The sequence below is a fragment of the Corticium candelabrum genome, chromosome 6 (genome assembly GCF_963422355.1).
Source record: "Corticium candelabrum chromosome 6, ooCorCand1.1, whole genome shotgun sequence".
Taxonomy (NCBI): domain Eukaryota; kingdom Metazoa; phylum Porifera; class Homoscleromorpha; order Homosclerophorida; family Plakinidae; genus Corticium; species Corticium candelabrum.
The window spans coordinates 1,921,056-1,935,409 of NC_085090.1; the positions used below are offsets into that span (position 1 = coordinate 1,921,056).

The 14,354-nt window shown below is 42.4% G+C and overlaps 1 protein-coding gene across 3 annotated transcripts in view; it reads right to left on the reverse strand.

The window, feature by feature from the left end:
* Positions 1-10,419, reverse strand: part of LOC134180693 (lipoxygenase homology domain-containing protein 1-like) — a 55,355-nt gene extending 44,936 nt beyond the window's left edge. For 2 of the 3 annotated variants that reach the window (XM_062647879.1, XM_062647877.1), the window contains exons 1-6: positions 10,030-10,419; positions 9,072-9,367; positions 6,895-6,925; positions 6,753-6,835; positions 5,060-5,236; positions 3,781-3,961 (exon numbers count right to left, since the gene is read on the reverse strand). In XM_062647879.1, the coding sequence (XP_062503863.1) occupies positions 3,781-3,961; positions 5,060-5,236; positions 6,753-6,835; positions 6,895-6,925; positions 9,072-9,367; positions 10,030-10,102 (841 nt within the window). In that variant the 5' untranslated portion in view covers positions 10,103-10,419. Of the gene's footprint in view, positions 1-3,780; positions 3,962-5,059; positions 5,237-6,752; positions 6,836-6,894; positions 6,926-9,071; positions 9,368-9,847; positions 9,948-10,029 lie in introns of those variants that run through there. The other variant, XM_062647878.1, reaches the window with a different exon arrangement.
* Positions 10,420-14,354: the final 3,935 nt, after the last annotated feature.

The window sequence follows — 14,354 nt, forward strand, 5'->3', positions numbered from 1 at the left end:
GGTAGCGCTGGGCCGGAAATGGTTAGTAAGTAGATGGTACTTTTCCTGATCTGTCAGAGTTCGTTCTTCCTTCAACTGTACAATTCTAGCAAAATCTCCGGAAGACACAGCTGGATGGATAAAAGTGGCATCGTCTGGTCTTTCCAGTGATGGTAAGCTACTGTTGTCTCCATGCAGATCGTCACCTCCATCATCCGGTACCCTGGATGAAAACATTTGCATGAGCATCCTTATCACAAACGTTATTTGCTGCCGTACCAACACCATATCCTAACCTAAATACGTACTTAGATACCTACCTACCTACCTACCTACCTACCTACCTACCTACCTACCTACCTACCTACCTACCTACCTACCTACCTACCTACCTACCTACCTACCTACCTACCTACCTACCATTCTTAAGAAAGTGGACAGACTCGTTAACTCATCTTCTTTGCCTGTTTCTGCTGACTTTGATTTTACTACTCAAAGTTATGTGCACTAATTAATCACTCTGTTGGACCTTATCGTTAGTCTTCTGTACCAGTAGTAGCGTTGTAGTTCTCGTCTCTTGTACTAGTGCCAGTCTTATATCGAAATAAACCTACCTACCTACCTACCTACCTACCTACCTACCTACCCACCCACCCACCCACCCACCCACCCACCCACTCACCCACCCACCCACCTACCTACCTACCTACCTACCTACCTACATACATACATACATATTGGTCGAGTGGTTAGCACTCTGGTTTGCTAGTCCACACCGACTTACTTTGTAGAGTCCGGTCGTCTGTCCTCCTCATCCAAGCGAGGCCGCTTTGACACAGAGCCAAAATACTTCGTGAGAGTCTGAGACTGAGGGTTGGAAGGACGACTACGGGAAGCCATGTCAGACTTTACAGTACAATGAGCCTGTCACAAGAACGATCATCTCTAGTAAGCCCGTAATAGGACAGCATGCAGCAACCACGCGCTGTCACTTACGGTTTGCAATCGACCCCACGCTAGGACACGAACACTGCACGTGGCAACGTATATACGGGAAATACAAACTCGCGGTTCCACGCAGCGACACAGTGCGCAGTTCACAGTTGTCAGTCAGGTTGTCAGTCAAACACGAGATGGACACGTGATCGATAATCTTCGCATTAGCTCGTACTCTGTACCCAGACGCAATTCTTCGTGCACCCACATATTTCTGCTACGTGAGTGCGCCGCAAGAAAATGGGTATGGAACTTCGTGGCTATCTAGACCTTCCTCAAGACTGGCGGAGGGGGGTGCACGTGCACCCGGTGCACCCTCCCTATATCCGCCCCTGCAAGCCTGTCCAAGTTCGTCTAGGTGCTACTCACCTGGAAGTTAGTGGCTCTCTGATGGGATCCCGTCGCCAATCGGTCATTAAGACTACAGCTGTTCGAAGAACGTCTTCATTGAGACACACAGCAAGGAAGTTCTCATGCTGTGTAATAATTACAGATCAGATCCTGAAGCTTCCACCCTATACCCTAGTTCGTCCACTTCCTGGCAGCACAAGCACTCAGCTACGTTAGGCATCACAGAACACCTGTTGCACCTGCACCAAGCAGTGTTCCCAACTCGATTTTCATTCTCATCAGACAGATCTTCGCCGGTGATCTGTCTGCCGTCATGGCCGTCAATGTATTCAACTGCGTTGATGTCACGCTGAGTAGGTCCATACTCTGGCTCAAAACTGTAAGGTCGAACACCAGACAGGAAAGAACAATGCGTATGCGTTCGAATCCGTCCGCAACTGCATCTAACCCGATGGCATGCGCGTGTGGCTTTGCACCAATAACGTCATGTACCTCGCTTACCCAACACGCCCCTTTCTTTCAACGTTTCTCCTGCCTTGAAGATGTCGTGCACAAAACCTATGTCCCTTCGAATTGTCGGTTTATGGAAGGGACTTGTCTCTGACCCCAACTTGAAAATCGTGGGAGTTCTCCTTTAACCATTGAGGTGGCTAGTGGCACCTTCAACAAGAGTGAATACGCTTCCACGAAAAACAAATCACATTGTTACCACTCACTCAGTTATACATGGGACAATACATCAGTGACATTCTGGAAGTGCCTTGTGTTACAGCAAATTGCTGATTTATACTTGTACTTAGGTTATCATTGTGTCACCCCGTGAAAGCAAGTATACCTGAAGATCTGGAAGAGCAGCAACTCCAGAAGATAGAGTACAGTGCAGAGGCAATTGATGCATTTGTGGTTTCTTAGGATTGAGAGACAGTAGCACAATTTAGACACCTTTTTACCCCACCAGAATGCGGTGGGATAACGAGAGAGGTAGAACAACTGCCTCAAAGGCTCTTCCTCAAACCCTTCTCACCAGAATTATGAAGACAGCAAAAGGTCTGGCTAAGTGAGACTAGATTCAAACTGTAGAAAAGCATAGCCATCAGATTGCAGATGATAAACAAGCAAGAAGTAATCTATTCATATATCCTATTGAAGGTAATATGCCCTGAAGTTGGAGACTCAAATTTTTTCTCCATTCAAGTAGGTCATTAAAGGGGAAGTCCAACAAAAATGAACTTAACTGGTATGAGTAGATCTTACCAAGACAAACCGATTGGTATAAGTTACTCCGCTATCTTCGCTTCTGTATACAAGAACGAGCAATGTTTCTGTGATGTGTAACGCCCATGCGCCTGCTCCGTGCTTCCTGGTGGATTAAGATCCGCCCACTGCAAACAAATCAATGCGTTTACGGATGACTGCTATGGATATAACCAGAATGACGAATGTGAATGCGAAGATATTATGAAGATCTGCCTTCTTGCCGTCAGTGGTTCCTCTCTAAAGTAAAATGTTGTTGGTAGGGCTGTTTCCCGCCAGACTTTGAACCAGAATTCCTCAATACCACGGCTTACCTAGAGAACATGCTTGTGCTTGAGTATTTGTTTATGCTTGTTCGTTTAATATCTGAAGAGAAACGTTCAGCGCGCCGTCTGGCGCGTGCAACAGAGGATGATCGTATTATTACATCCGGAGTTGCAACCTTCTACAAATCAGCGGCAAAAGAAAGTGAGCAGACCGGATGTGAAAATAGGAACGTCCTCTGTAGCACACGCCAGACGTTTCTCTTCGGATATTAAAAGAACAAGGATAAACAAATACTCAAGCACAAGCGCGTTCTCTAGAACGTTTCTCTTCGGATATTAAAAGAACAAGGATAAACAAATACTCAAGCACAAGCGCGTTCTCTAGATAAGCCGTGGTATTGAGAAATTCTGCTTCAAAGTCTGGCGGAAAACAGCTCTACTGACACCATTTTACTTTAGAGAGGAACCACTGATGGCAAGAAGGCAGATCTTCATAATATCTTCGCATTCACATTCCGAATTCTCGATATATCTGTAGCAGTCATCCGTAAATGCATTGATTCGTTTGCAGTAGGCGGAGCTTAATCCACCAGGAAGCACGGAGCAGGCGTGTGGGCATTGCACATCACAGAAACATCACTTGTTCTTGTATACCAAAGCGAAAATAACGGAGTAACTTATACCGATCGATTGTCTTGGTAAGATCTACTCAAACAAGTTAAGTTCATTTTCGTTGGACTTCCCTTTCATAAAGGAAGCTGCTAACAGAATCAGGGCATTTAGTACTAAGTATTTCACAAAACTAACAATCCTCTTTAGTAATATCGATAGCTTGATCCTATAAATGACAATGTAACCTTATAGTTAAGTTAATGACACCACTACAAACTACACAATTCTCACAACAAATACAGTCAAACATGCTGCATCTCACTTGTTTTCTGTCTCTTTGTAGCGCTGCGTACAATTGGTGCCAAGTCACGACTCAGTTGGCAGTCGCTATTGTAGAGAGATAACCACTGACGACAGACAAAGTGCCAAGACTTGTTATTCACTGTATTGGTCAACTGTACTTCTTCCAAATACCAACTGTGTCGATCTTCTAATCCATCATGCTACAAACATTCAATCGAAGCATTCAAACAATGACTCTCCCTTCTCACAATCATTATTGTACCTAACAACCACTTCTAAGCATTTTCACTCCTTTTGTCATCCCATCTCTCCGCAATAAAGCAAGAATTACCTTAACTTAATTATGATACCGCAAATCCAGTTTACTCTACCATTAGTTGGCAAAGTTCTCGCTAGAGATTTTTGCAAGCATGGCGGGATGGGTGGGTCCATGACGCATGCGCACTGAAACCAATCTCAGGTGAGGTAAACTTTGCGTTGTAGCTATTGCGTGCAACATACATTCAAGTGCCTTGGCAAAAAACTCAACTTTTATCGCCAGTAAGCCCGTCTTCGCGATGTTCATAGATTGCGCATGCGCAAGGCAAAATTACAGAAAGTTTGTTTAGTCAAGCATTGGTTGGCGTGGACCACTGTTGTTGCTTTGCATAAAGTCATGACTAGTCTAGAGCAGATTCTAGGTGCTACAGTACTTCCCGGACAAAAGGTGTACTTTCCGAGTCACTGGTAGGGTGTCCGGGACTGGAATCAGAGGCAGCGCATCCGGGACTGCAATCGTATGTTTGGGATGAGGCTGCCATCACGCGTTATTTTGTAAGAGCCTAGATTTGTGGCTATTGTCACCTTTAGTATTGTGTTTCAGTAGTATGGAATTCTCAAACATTCCTTAACTGTAAGACTTTGGACTCCTCTCTCCCGTTTCTGAGCGTGGTGCACTCCTACTAAAGCATGGCACACTCTTACTACAGCGTGGCACAGAGCCACGCTGCCACGCTGTAGCGAGCATCCTGAGTTGGTCTGAAAAAATTACTTAACTTCAACACCGAAAACCATACAATTACTATTCATAGTAAGTCATATAAAAAAGCCACTACTAGTTACGGTCAATAAAACAATTCAGTTAATCAATTTTAATGAGGTGCACACTGTTATCATTACCACATGCAGATGTAAGGAAGTAAAACAAATAGAAACAAAGATATTCAATCACAACAAATGTCATTGCAATTTGATGTGTTTGCTATGTTTCACAAATTATAATTCAATATAAACATGCAATCAAACAACTGATTGTTTACCTCTACTCTCATTTTGACCGGTTCTCCAAAATCTGGTCCTTTCACAAGAAATGTCCTCACTGAGTTACGAGTAAACCTGACACCTTTGCTTTCCTCTCTAACTGAATCAGTTTGTAGGTGTTGTGACAGATGAGTCTTGTGTAATCGTCCATGTGTTCCTTGAACAGCAAAATAAACCTGTAAAAAAGACATTTCCTCCTACAGCTGATCAGTATGATGTTCTAGCTGGACACAAGCAAACCACATCATAGTTTAATACATATATACTACCACACTATACAATAGCCAAATGTGCAGCCCGATCTGCATGATAAAGTATGCAGAACTGTAAGCACATACTGTAACCACTCATTAAGGAGAAAATAATATGTATACCAAAATCGGCCAAAATCAAAGTAGATGATAAGTTGCTACTATCACATGTGCGCTATAATTTGCTGCTATGCTAAATTTAGTATCTGAAGCCATGGTTTTACTTACTTCAAAGCTACAAGCATGTAATGTTATGGCTACGCGCGTGTGTGTGTGTGTGTGTGTGTGTGTGTGTGTGTGTGTGTGTGTGTGTGCGCGTGCGTATCTACAGGGGAGTGAATCTAGTTCTGCAGATTAAATGCAATGTTCGATAACTAAAGAATTGTCTGCAAATTAATTAATCGAGTAATTCAACAAAAAATGTATTTCCATTGCCAGTGACGATCAGTTTATACATTCACATAAATAGACAAAAGGAATCCCAAAATGCCTTGCATCTATGATAAACTATACATTAACTAATTATTTAGTCTATCTCCTACTCACTGATCTTTTCATTTACTTGGTGCTACAAAAGAGACTCACTATAACAATACCATAAGCATTAATTCTGTTAATAAGTTAATCAGGTACAAAGGAACAGACACGTTCCTCTACTAGAAACAAGCATATGGGACACTCTTTGTCATGCATGAGGGCATTCACCAGTGCTATTAACGTGCAATAGACTGCACCTTTAGCGATCAAAAGAACAACTTGGTCGTGTTTGTCAACATAATAAATTACACCTCGCTAGAATTGCACAGTTCATAGTATTTTGTAGATTACACATACTTTTAATTAATTAGTCGATGACCTAATTTCCAGCAATTTAAAATGATTAAATGTTCTACCATGGTTTTGTTACACTATGATCACTATGACCCTCTTTCCAAGTTTCCTAATTGGTCCATTGGAAACAGATACAGTGGAAAAATGGCCTTGCAACCACCCGACAGTTGCGTGAATATACGGGCATGCAAGAAGAGGACTGGGTACGAGTCTATCAGTGCTGCTAAACCAAATGCATACAGGAATTACCTGAACCAAACTCTCCTCTCCTCAGTTTGACACCTAGCATTTAATCATGATACTTCGGTTCCTATAAATATGCCATCGCCATTTCAATCACAATGCAACATTATTATGTCACTCATTGTTGGTGCTAGTTCAGTTTTTGGTTGTCTCAAAAATGCCATTTTTACTAATATATAAGTACAGACAACATACATTTACATACATACCGAAGACACTTGTACCAAAAGTAGTAAAGCCCTTTGAAAACATTACTCACTAAGCAGGCACTTTTCTACTTGCTAGTATTGACAAAAGCATGCTGAATATAACAAGCTTCAAGATACATAAGCATAGCAGTTTTACAGCTACAAAAGCTCCAACAAACCTTAGCATCAGTTCCTCCTGCCTTTTGATCACCAGTAATGACAGTCACTTTGTATGGGACAAACTGACAATTTCCAAGTAGGTCTGATTTAAGAAACTGATTATAAAAATGATAAACACAATGGCTAAATGTGTCACCTCACCAGTTCGTGTAGTTCCATGTATCCCTGACATCTGCAACAAAAAATTGAAAATGTCTTACCCGTCAGACTGGGAAATCAATTTGTGTGTAATAATGAAAATTAGTGCTACAATGCATTATAATTTCTTACACCATCTGATGCTCTAAATTTAGCTAAATTAGTAGCCTCATGCATTCCCATTTCTTCTTCTGTAAGAGTGACTCAGTCCAGTAGTAAAATGAGCTATATACTATACTATAGCTGTGCAAGTTAAATTTAGAATCATAAATGCAGTAAACAACACAATTCCAAGAAAAAGTGATCTATAGCAAAACATGGACAATTACTGTACAAGCCTGCTGACTAAATCCCTAGAACTCCATGGTGACCTCTCTCTAAATCATCAGCTTAATAGCAATGAAATCATAAAACATCTGTCTACAGCATAAAATTACAAGCAAACATATATAAACGTCAATACAAAACTACCATACACAAGTTAATAAAAGCTTTGAATAGTTTTGACAGACAAAGCAGTCTATCTCTACATCTGCATTTGGTATATTATTGTGGTGTTCCAACTATTAAAGTTAAAAGTACGTATATGAATAAATGTCCCAACATAATACATTTAGCCCAACACAGAACACTTCAGTTCCATCACACATCCAATGCTCAGGGTGGCACATAGTTATCACATTACCATTGACAAATAACTATTGAAAGTATCATTTCATCACTGACCCATGCATTCTCCCTGTACATGGCATGTGACATATCAGTTGCAATACCAAGACCATGCGGTCCAACATACCCCAAGTGCCATAGCATGTAAGCATGTCAAATGCAAGAAAGCACAGAAACTCAAGATTTCACATTTATGCTTCAAGCACGTAGAATTCCAACATATGCAGCTTGATAATGCTAAAATCCAAAGATCTTCCAAAGACACCATGGCAGATGTCATTGTTTGGTAAAACTGTGTAAAAAAGATGTTCCATGTGTTCAATCTAGTTTCATCAGCCAATAGTGTGTACAAGAGTGGCTGACAAGTATGTACCAATGACAAACCTGAATCCACAATTTTCTGAAAGAGGAAGTTCAGTTGCCACAAAACAAAATTCTCTCTTCTAATAACAAAATTATTTCTTGTTAATTAAGGGTGCTTCCAAGCCCATCACGCTAGGCATGTAACCTACAACAAACAAATATATAAGGCAAGGTAATGGAAGACTGTTCACAGTATATCGCATGGTATCTGTTCACTAGCACGTATACATAGGTCAACAGATCTCTTATGCTTTAGAAAATCATCTCTTGAATGAAAGCTGAAGGTCTTCTTACTGGGCTTAGTCGGCAATATTATCAAATGCCAAACCATAAGACCTCAAAAGATACATCCCGGCAAAAGAATAGCCAATAGTTGGTCACTGGTGACTCACTGGAGACAATTTATTATGTAAATCATAGAACAGTGTGTGCAATTTCGATTCCACCCTTCTGCAAGAGCAGCATCTGAAGAATCCACCTTGCATTGTTGCTTGCATATGGCAGGAAAGTTGAACCAGGGTCAAGTGCTTGCATTGCGTTGCCTTTACCCTTGCATTCAGAATAATGGCAAGTGTAAATGATTGAGTTATAATTTCGTTAGCTTGCATAGCTTTGCATACCTAGTGTAAATCAGGCTTTACAGTTTAATTAAAAATAAATAAAATTCAAAATTTTCCTTTCTCTAGGCGTTTGTAATTTCTTTTGCCAACTGCCTTAATTCAACAATCAAAAGAGGAAGTTCTCTCGGTCAATTAATTAAGTCATCTCTACTAGCAGAAGCAGAAATTTCTGTGCAATCTGATGACAAAAGTTATCACAAATGGGTCACTATGAATAGCTAAACCTTGATACTACATTGACAGCTCCAAACAAAACTATTCTATTGTGAACTTCTCTGAAAGCTGATCATGATCCATGTTGCCCAAAAGTTGCTTCTTAAGAGGTCTTTGATTTAAATTGTAAAGGTCTGAGACAAAGAAGTCAGTCTGGTGAATAGCGTACAATAATGCAACTGACTGTTTGAAACTAGTTCAGATATGTAAACATAACATCATAATTACAAACAACCCCTTCATACCTAACGGCGACAGCTAAATCACATTACAAACTACTTTTAGTATTCACACCATATGATCAAAACACCATACCGGCCGAGATCTCTGAGTAACAAGAGGTGTTCCAGAGACTTGGCCAAACTTCTTGGCATAGTACTGAGAAAGGTGTGGATCATTTAGTGAATTATATGGTGGAGTAACAACTGATCTTCCATTGACAACGCGAGGATAGCCCATAGCAGAGAAGCATGCTGACCCTACAACTTTCCTTGATGCATATGGAGTCTTCAACTTGCTGTCTGTAGAAGTGTGATGAAGTGTTACACGATATTTACCACGTGGGCGAGGAGTCACTGATTTAGAACCTCGCCACCGCGGTTGAGAAAAACCTGTCAATGAAAAACACTTTCTAACTGAGAGTCGATAACTAAATATCAAATACAAACACTCATATATAACTAAACAATTTGTTTCAAATGTGTCCATTAATTAAGCGTGGTGCAATTTTCTTGTTTTCTTGTATTTTGCTATCTTAAGTTAAAGTGATACAAGCATTTAATTAATAAGAAATTTCAATTCCAAGAATGTGGTTATTTGAAGTAGGAGCAGAGAGACCTAGATCATATTGCCCTTAGTCAACATTCCAATACAGTGATAGTAAGCAAATAATAAACACAAATTGAGTTGGTCTAACATAAGCATACAGTTTAGTTCGATGAACTCAATGCAGCCACAAGTATAGTAGCAAGTGCATATTCCCATTTAATCTCTACAGCATGCCAAAAGTAATATTTGAAAAATTACACTTTGCTCAGAACTATATTGCAACAGCTACACTATGCCTTGAAATTTGAACACGTGCCACGTACAAGTTTTGAGATAAGTTGGCTTCTGAAGTTGCCGCATCCGGGCTCTCACACAATAAAGATTTTGCGCTGTTGCCCGGAAACGAGTCAATAATACTACCGTGCTGAAGTTTTCTGTCTTTGGACCCACGTTCGTTATTGCGGACCTTCTTTCCTCCCTTTAGTATACGTACTGTACAACTGACCTGCGCTTGACGTTTGCCTGCCGTTGACGCCGACCGACTCGCGGCGCTTTTTTCCTTCAATCGATCCACTCATTGACGATGATACAGCGTTAAAAACACCACAAGCAAACTAAATAACAACAAAAGAGCTCGAGGACGAAACCCATTCAGAGATTTTCGAGTACAGCCTTCCGAGTATGCGCACTGGCTTACATGGCCTTGATGCCCTGCGCACATTTTGCGGGCGAAACATGACTCTAGTACGGTATCAGTAAATTAGGCGTGTCCCCTAGCATCGTGAAGTTTAGGCCCCCATTTCTAGAAGTCTATACTAAAGTCCGTTCCAGAGTTAAAGTCAGTTGAGCGAAAGTGGGCTACTGACGCGTAACCATACTAAAACGGACTGGGTCATACGGGTATCATTGGAAAGCTCTATGTCTGCTTTATTCAATTACGGACACCTCTTGTTTGTAGGATGCATTACACTGGAGATAAGCAAAAATATGTGATGCTTCCGGTAAAATAATGAGATGGAAGGCTTGTCAATCATGTACTGCTCTAGTTGCATACCTACTGTAATTAGATTGGTACGCTGTCCTAGGTATAGTAACTAGAAACAACTTGAGAATGTAATCTGGACGATAGGTACAGCCACCATCACTCTCTATCGCTTTCTACAGCACAGTCGGCTTTGTTTTGCGTAGTTTACTGGCAACGTATTCCAACAATGGTAATGAGACACCGTAAGTGATTGCTACAACACTAGAGCATCCGGTACATTTTAGGGTGGTAGGTATCCTAAGCCATTCCCAAAAGCCACAACTGACTTTAATTCTGGAATGGACTTTACGTACAGCTTTGGTCCCTACCCGTATTTACAGCCCGCAATTTTTATGAACACGCCTACAAATGATGGGCTATAGCCTGGTCTAGCCCATGCCACGCTACGCCCCTGACCAGGGGCAGCGGAACCGGAAGGAGAGTGGGAAATCGCCCATCCAGTACTGGACGTTGCATCGAGTTTGAGACAGAATCTGGGGTACCGAGTGTAATGGATGGACTGACTGAGCATGAGCGTGTAGTCTGTACGTGTATAAGTAGTGTGACTCACTAGACAGTCAGTCGTACTGCAGTCTTACTGCACTTGCAGTATATCTATCTACTAGCTCACTGGCCCTTTCTCGATCTGCACGGGCAGATTAGATTACTAGTTGTTAGTTAATTAACCTAAGCGTAGCGAGGGTTACCGTAGTCGTCCTACCGGAAGTGGCGAGTGACCGACTCGACGAAAATACCGACTCGACGATTCGACGGAACGAACATTTAAACAACTTTGGAATGTATAGCGTGCGTTCACTGTTATCGCTCGTGTAATCTCGACGTATGGTTGTTGGCTAGTGTAGGCGGAGTCACGCAGGACGTTCCAATATTGATTACTGATCGTGACTTTTTGAGTGTACCTTCGAGGTCATAGCGAACGGAGAGTAAGTGAACAGAGAGTAAGAGAACCTGCGACAAAGTGCTGCACTGAAGTGATTTACCGTTGTATGCTACGACTACCTTCCTTGTTCTTTCTCAGTCACCTGTATAAACAAGTGTTGAGATGCTTGTGTCTAGTGACGTGCACGTGGTGTTAATTTGTGAATGATTGCAAGTAGGTGCTTGCCAGTACGTGTGCAGCAACTGTTTGGTGTTGATAACCCTAGGCGTGTTGCGATTGGGGTACGTACCTGTGCATCATTGTTGAGGCTAAAATCAATTGTTGGCGCGGTTTTCCGCAGCAAAAATTCGTAGACTACGAATTTATTGGCGGGCGTGGCAACCCTGTAAGGTAATTACACCTTTTGTTTTTGAAATGACTGAAACTAGTCCTTGATTTTATCCATATTTCTTCGGTTCTAGCTGTTACTAGATGAGAGAACCTTCTAGATGCATTTGTTAGAAGTAAAGTAGTCTTGGTTGACCCAAACTGACGGTGCCGACCTTCTTAGAAGATGACAACTCAGATAATCGATATACATGTGTGTGTGTGTGTGTGTGTGTGTGTGTGTGTGTGTGTGTGTGTGTGTGGTGTGTGTGTGTGGTGTGTGGTGTGTGGTGTGTGGTGTGTGGTGTGTGGTGTGTGGTGTGTGTGTGGTGTGTGTGTGGTGTGTGTGTGGTGTGTGTGTGGTGTGTGTGTGGTGTGTGTGTGGTGTGTGTGTGGTGTGTGTGTGGTGTGTGTGTGGTGTGTGTGTGGTGTGTGTGTGGTGTGTGTGTGGTGTGTGTGTGGTGTGTGTGTGGTGTGTGTGTGGTGTGTGTGTGGTGTGTGTGTGGTGTGTGTGTGGTGTGTGTGTGGTGTGTGTGTGGTGTGTGTGTGGTGTGTGTGTGGTGTGTGTGTGGTGTGTGTGTGGTGTGTGTGTGGTGTGTGTGTGGTGTGTGTGTGGTGTGTGTGTGGTGTGTGTGTGGTGTGTGTGTGGTGTGTGTGTGGTGTGTGTGTGGTGTGTGTGTGGTGTGTGTGTGGTGTGTGTGTGGTGTGTGTGTGGTGTGTGTGTGGTGTGTGTGTGGTGTGTGTGTGGTGTGTGTGTGGTGTGTGTGTGGTGTGTGTGTGGTGTGTGTGTGGTGTGTGTGTGGTGTGTGTGTGGTGTGTGTGTGGTGTGTGTGTGGTGTGTGTGTGGTGTGTGTGTGGTGTGTGTGTGGTGTGTGTGTGGTGTGTGTGTGGTGTGTGTGTGGTGTGTGTGTGGTGTGTGTGTGGTGTGTGTGTGGTGTGTGTGTGGTGTGTGTGTGGTGTGTGTGTGGTGTGTGTGTGGTGTGTGTGTGGTGTGTGTGTGGTGTGTGTGTGGTGTGTGTGTGGTGTGTGTGTGGTGTGTGTGTGGTGTGTGTGTGGTGTGTGTGTGGTGTGTGTGTGGTGTGTGTGTGGTGTGTGTGTGGTGTGTGTGTGGTGTGTGTGTGGTGTGTGTGTGGTGTGTGTGTGGTGTGTGTGTGGTGTGTGTGTGGTGTGTGTGTGGTGTGTGTGTGGTGTGTGTGTGGTGTGTGTGTGGTGTGTGTGTGGTGTGTGTGTGGTGTGTGTGTGTGTGTGTGTGTGTGTGTGTGTGTGTGTGTGTGTGTGTGTGTGTGTGTGTGTGTGTGTGTGTGTGTGTGTGTGTGTGTGTGTGTGTGTGTGTGTGTGTGTGTGTGTGTGTGTGTGTGTGTGTGTGTGTGTGTGTGTGTGTGTGTGTGTGTGTACAGACTTGGACAAAATTATAGGGACACCCCGCTGTGGGTATGTAGCAGTTTGAGATTTTGCTACGTAAAACGTGGACCGAAAGTGGCATGTCAATGTTCTTTTGTTGCTATAACTTTTTAGTTTTTGTCTTAGCAGGATTTTTTGTAATTAATTAGTGTCGCATGATTTTTGAATACGTTGAAGTTTGTTTATTGATTAAAATGGCAAAACAGTTCAAATTGTGATGACATGCGCGAAATCAATGCGCAAAAACAGATGATTCGCCTTTTTTTCATAATGTTGATAAGAGGACCCACAAAATTGCTTTCACTCTCTACTACAGAGCATTCTTAGACCAAGAATGAGCATCCAAGAGCGATGAATGTGTACAAAGACAAGAAAAGTAGGAATGGCCGTCTTCCTTCTTCAAAGCAAACTAGATGTGCAGTAGGTAGTAAGTACAGCTGCAGTCTTGAACACAAGCTATGTTACATACTAACAATGGCGCAATCCATGAAAAAAGAAATTCGAAAAACATTCGGTTTTGGTAAAGAAAAATTCAGTGCCAAAGTTAGACTAGACACAAAATGCCAGGTGTTCCTATAATTTTGTCCAAGTCTGTATATTGATTAATTGGTAAGTGTTGGTTGAGGCAATTCCTAACCGCAGTCTCAGCCTAGCCATGACCCCTCAAGAGTTCGTTATAGCTTTACGGCTTCGTCTTGGAATTTTTGTATTTCCAAATAATCCCAACTCAATCAGATGAACCTGTAATCATGTGCTAGATGAACATGGCGATCTCGCCCCGCCCTCGGTTGTGGTGCTTCGAGAATTAAACGACATGATGCTCTTTGTGACATTTTTTTACCAATGGATGCTTAAGGAAAACTCTGGTACTCGCCGTGAACAGCGTTGCTCAACTCAGTACTTTGACAGACAGGGGAACATTTACCACCCGACTTTACTCAGGGCAGACCTGCATACTTTGATGTGTCTATATAAGGAACTCCTTCAAACCTTCTCAGATAATCATGCTGCAAATGAAGCTGGTGCAGCTGCCAAGTCTGGTGAATTGAAAAAAGACAACAGACACGACAACAATGTAACAGAAGCAGGCGGCCTTTTCTACCCTTTGCTGGTGGAAACCTATGGAGTATGGTCAACT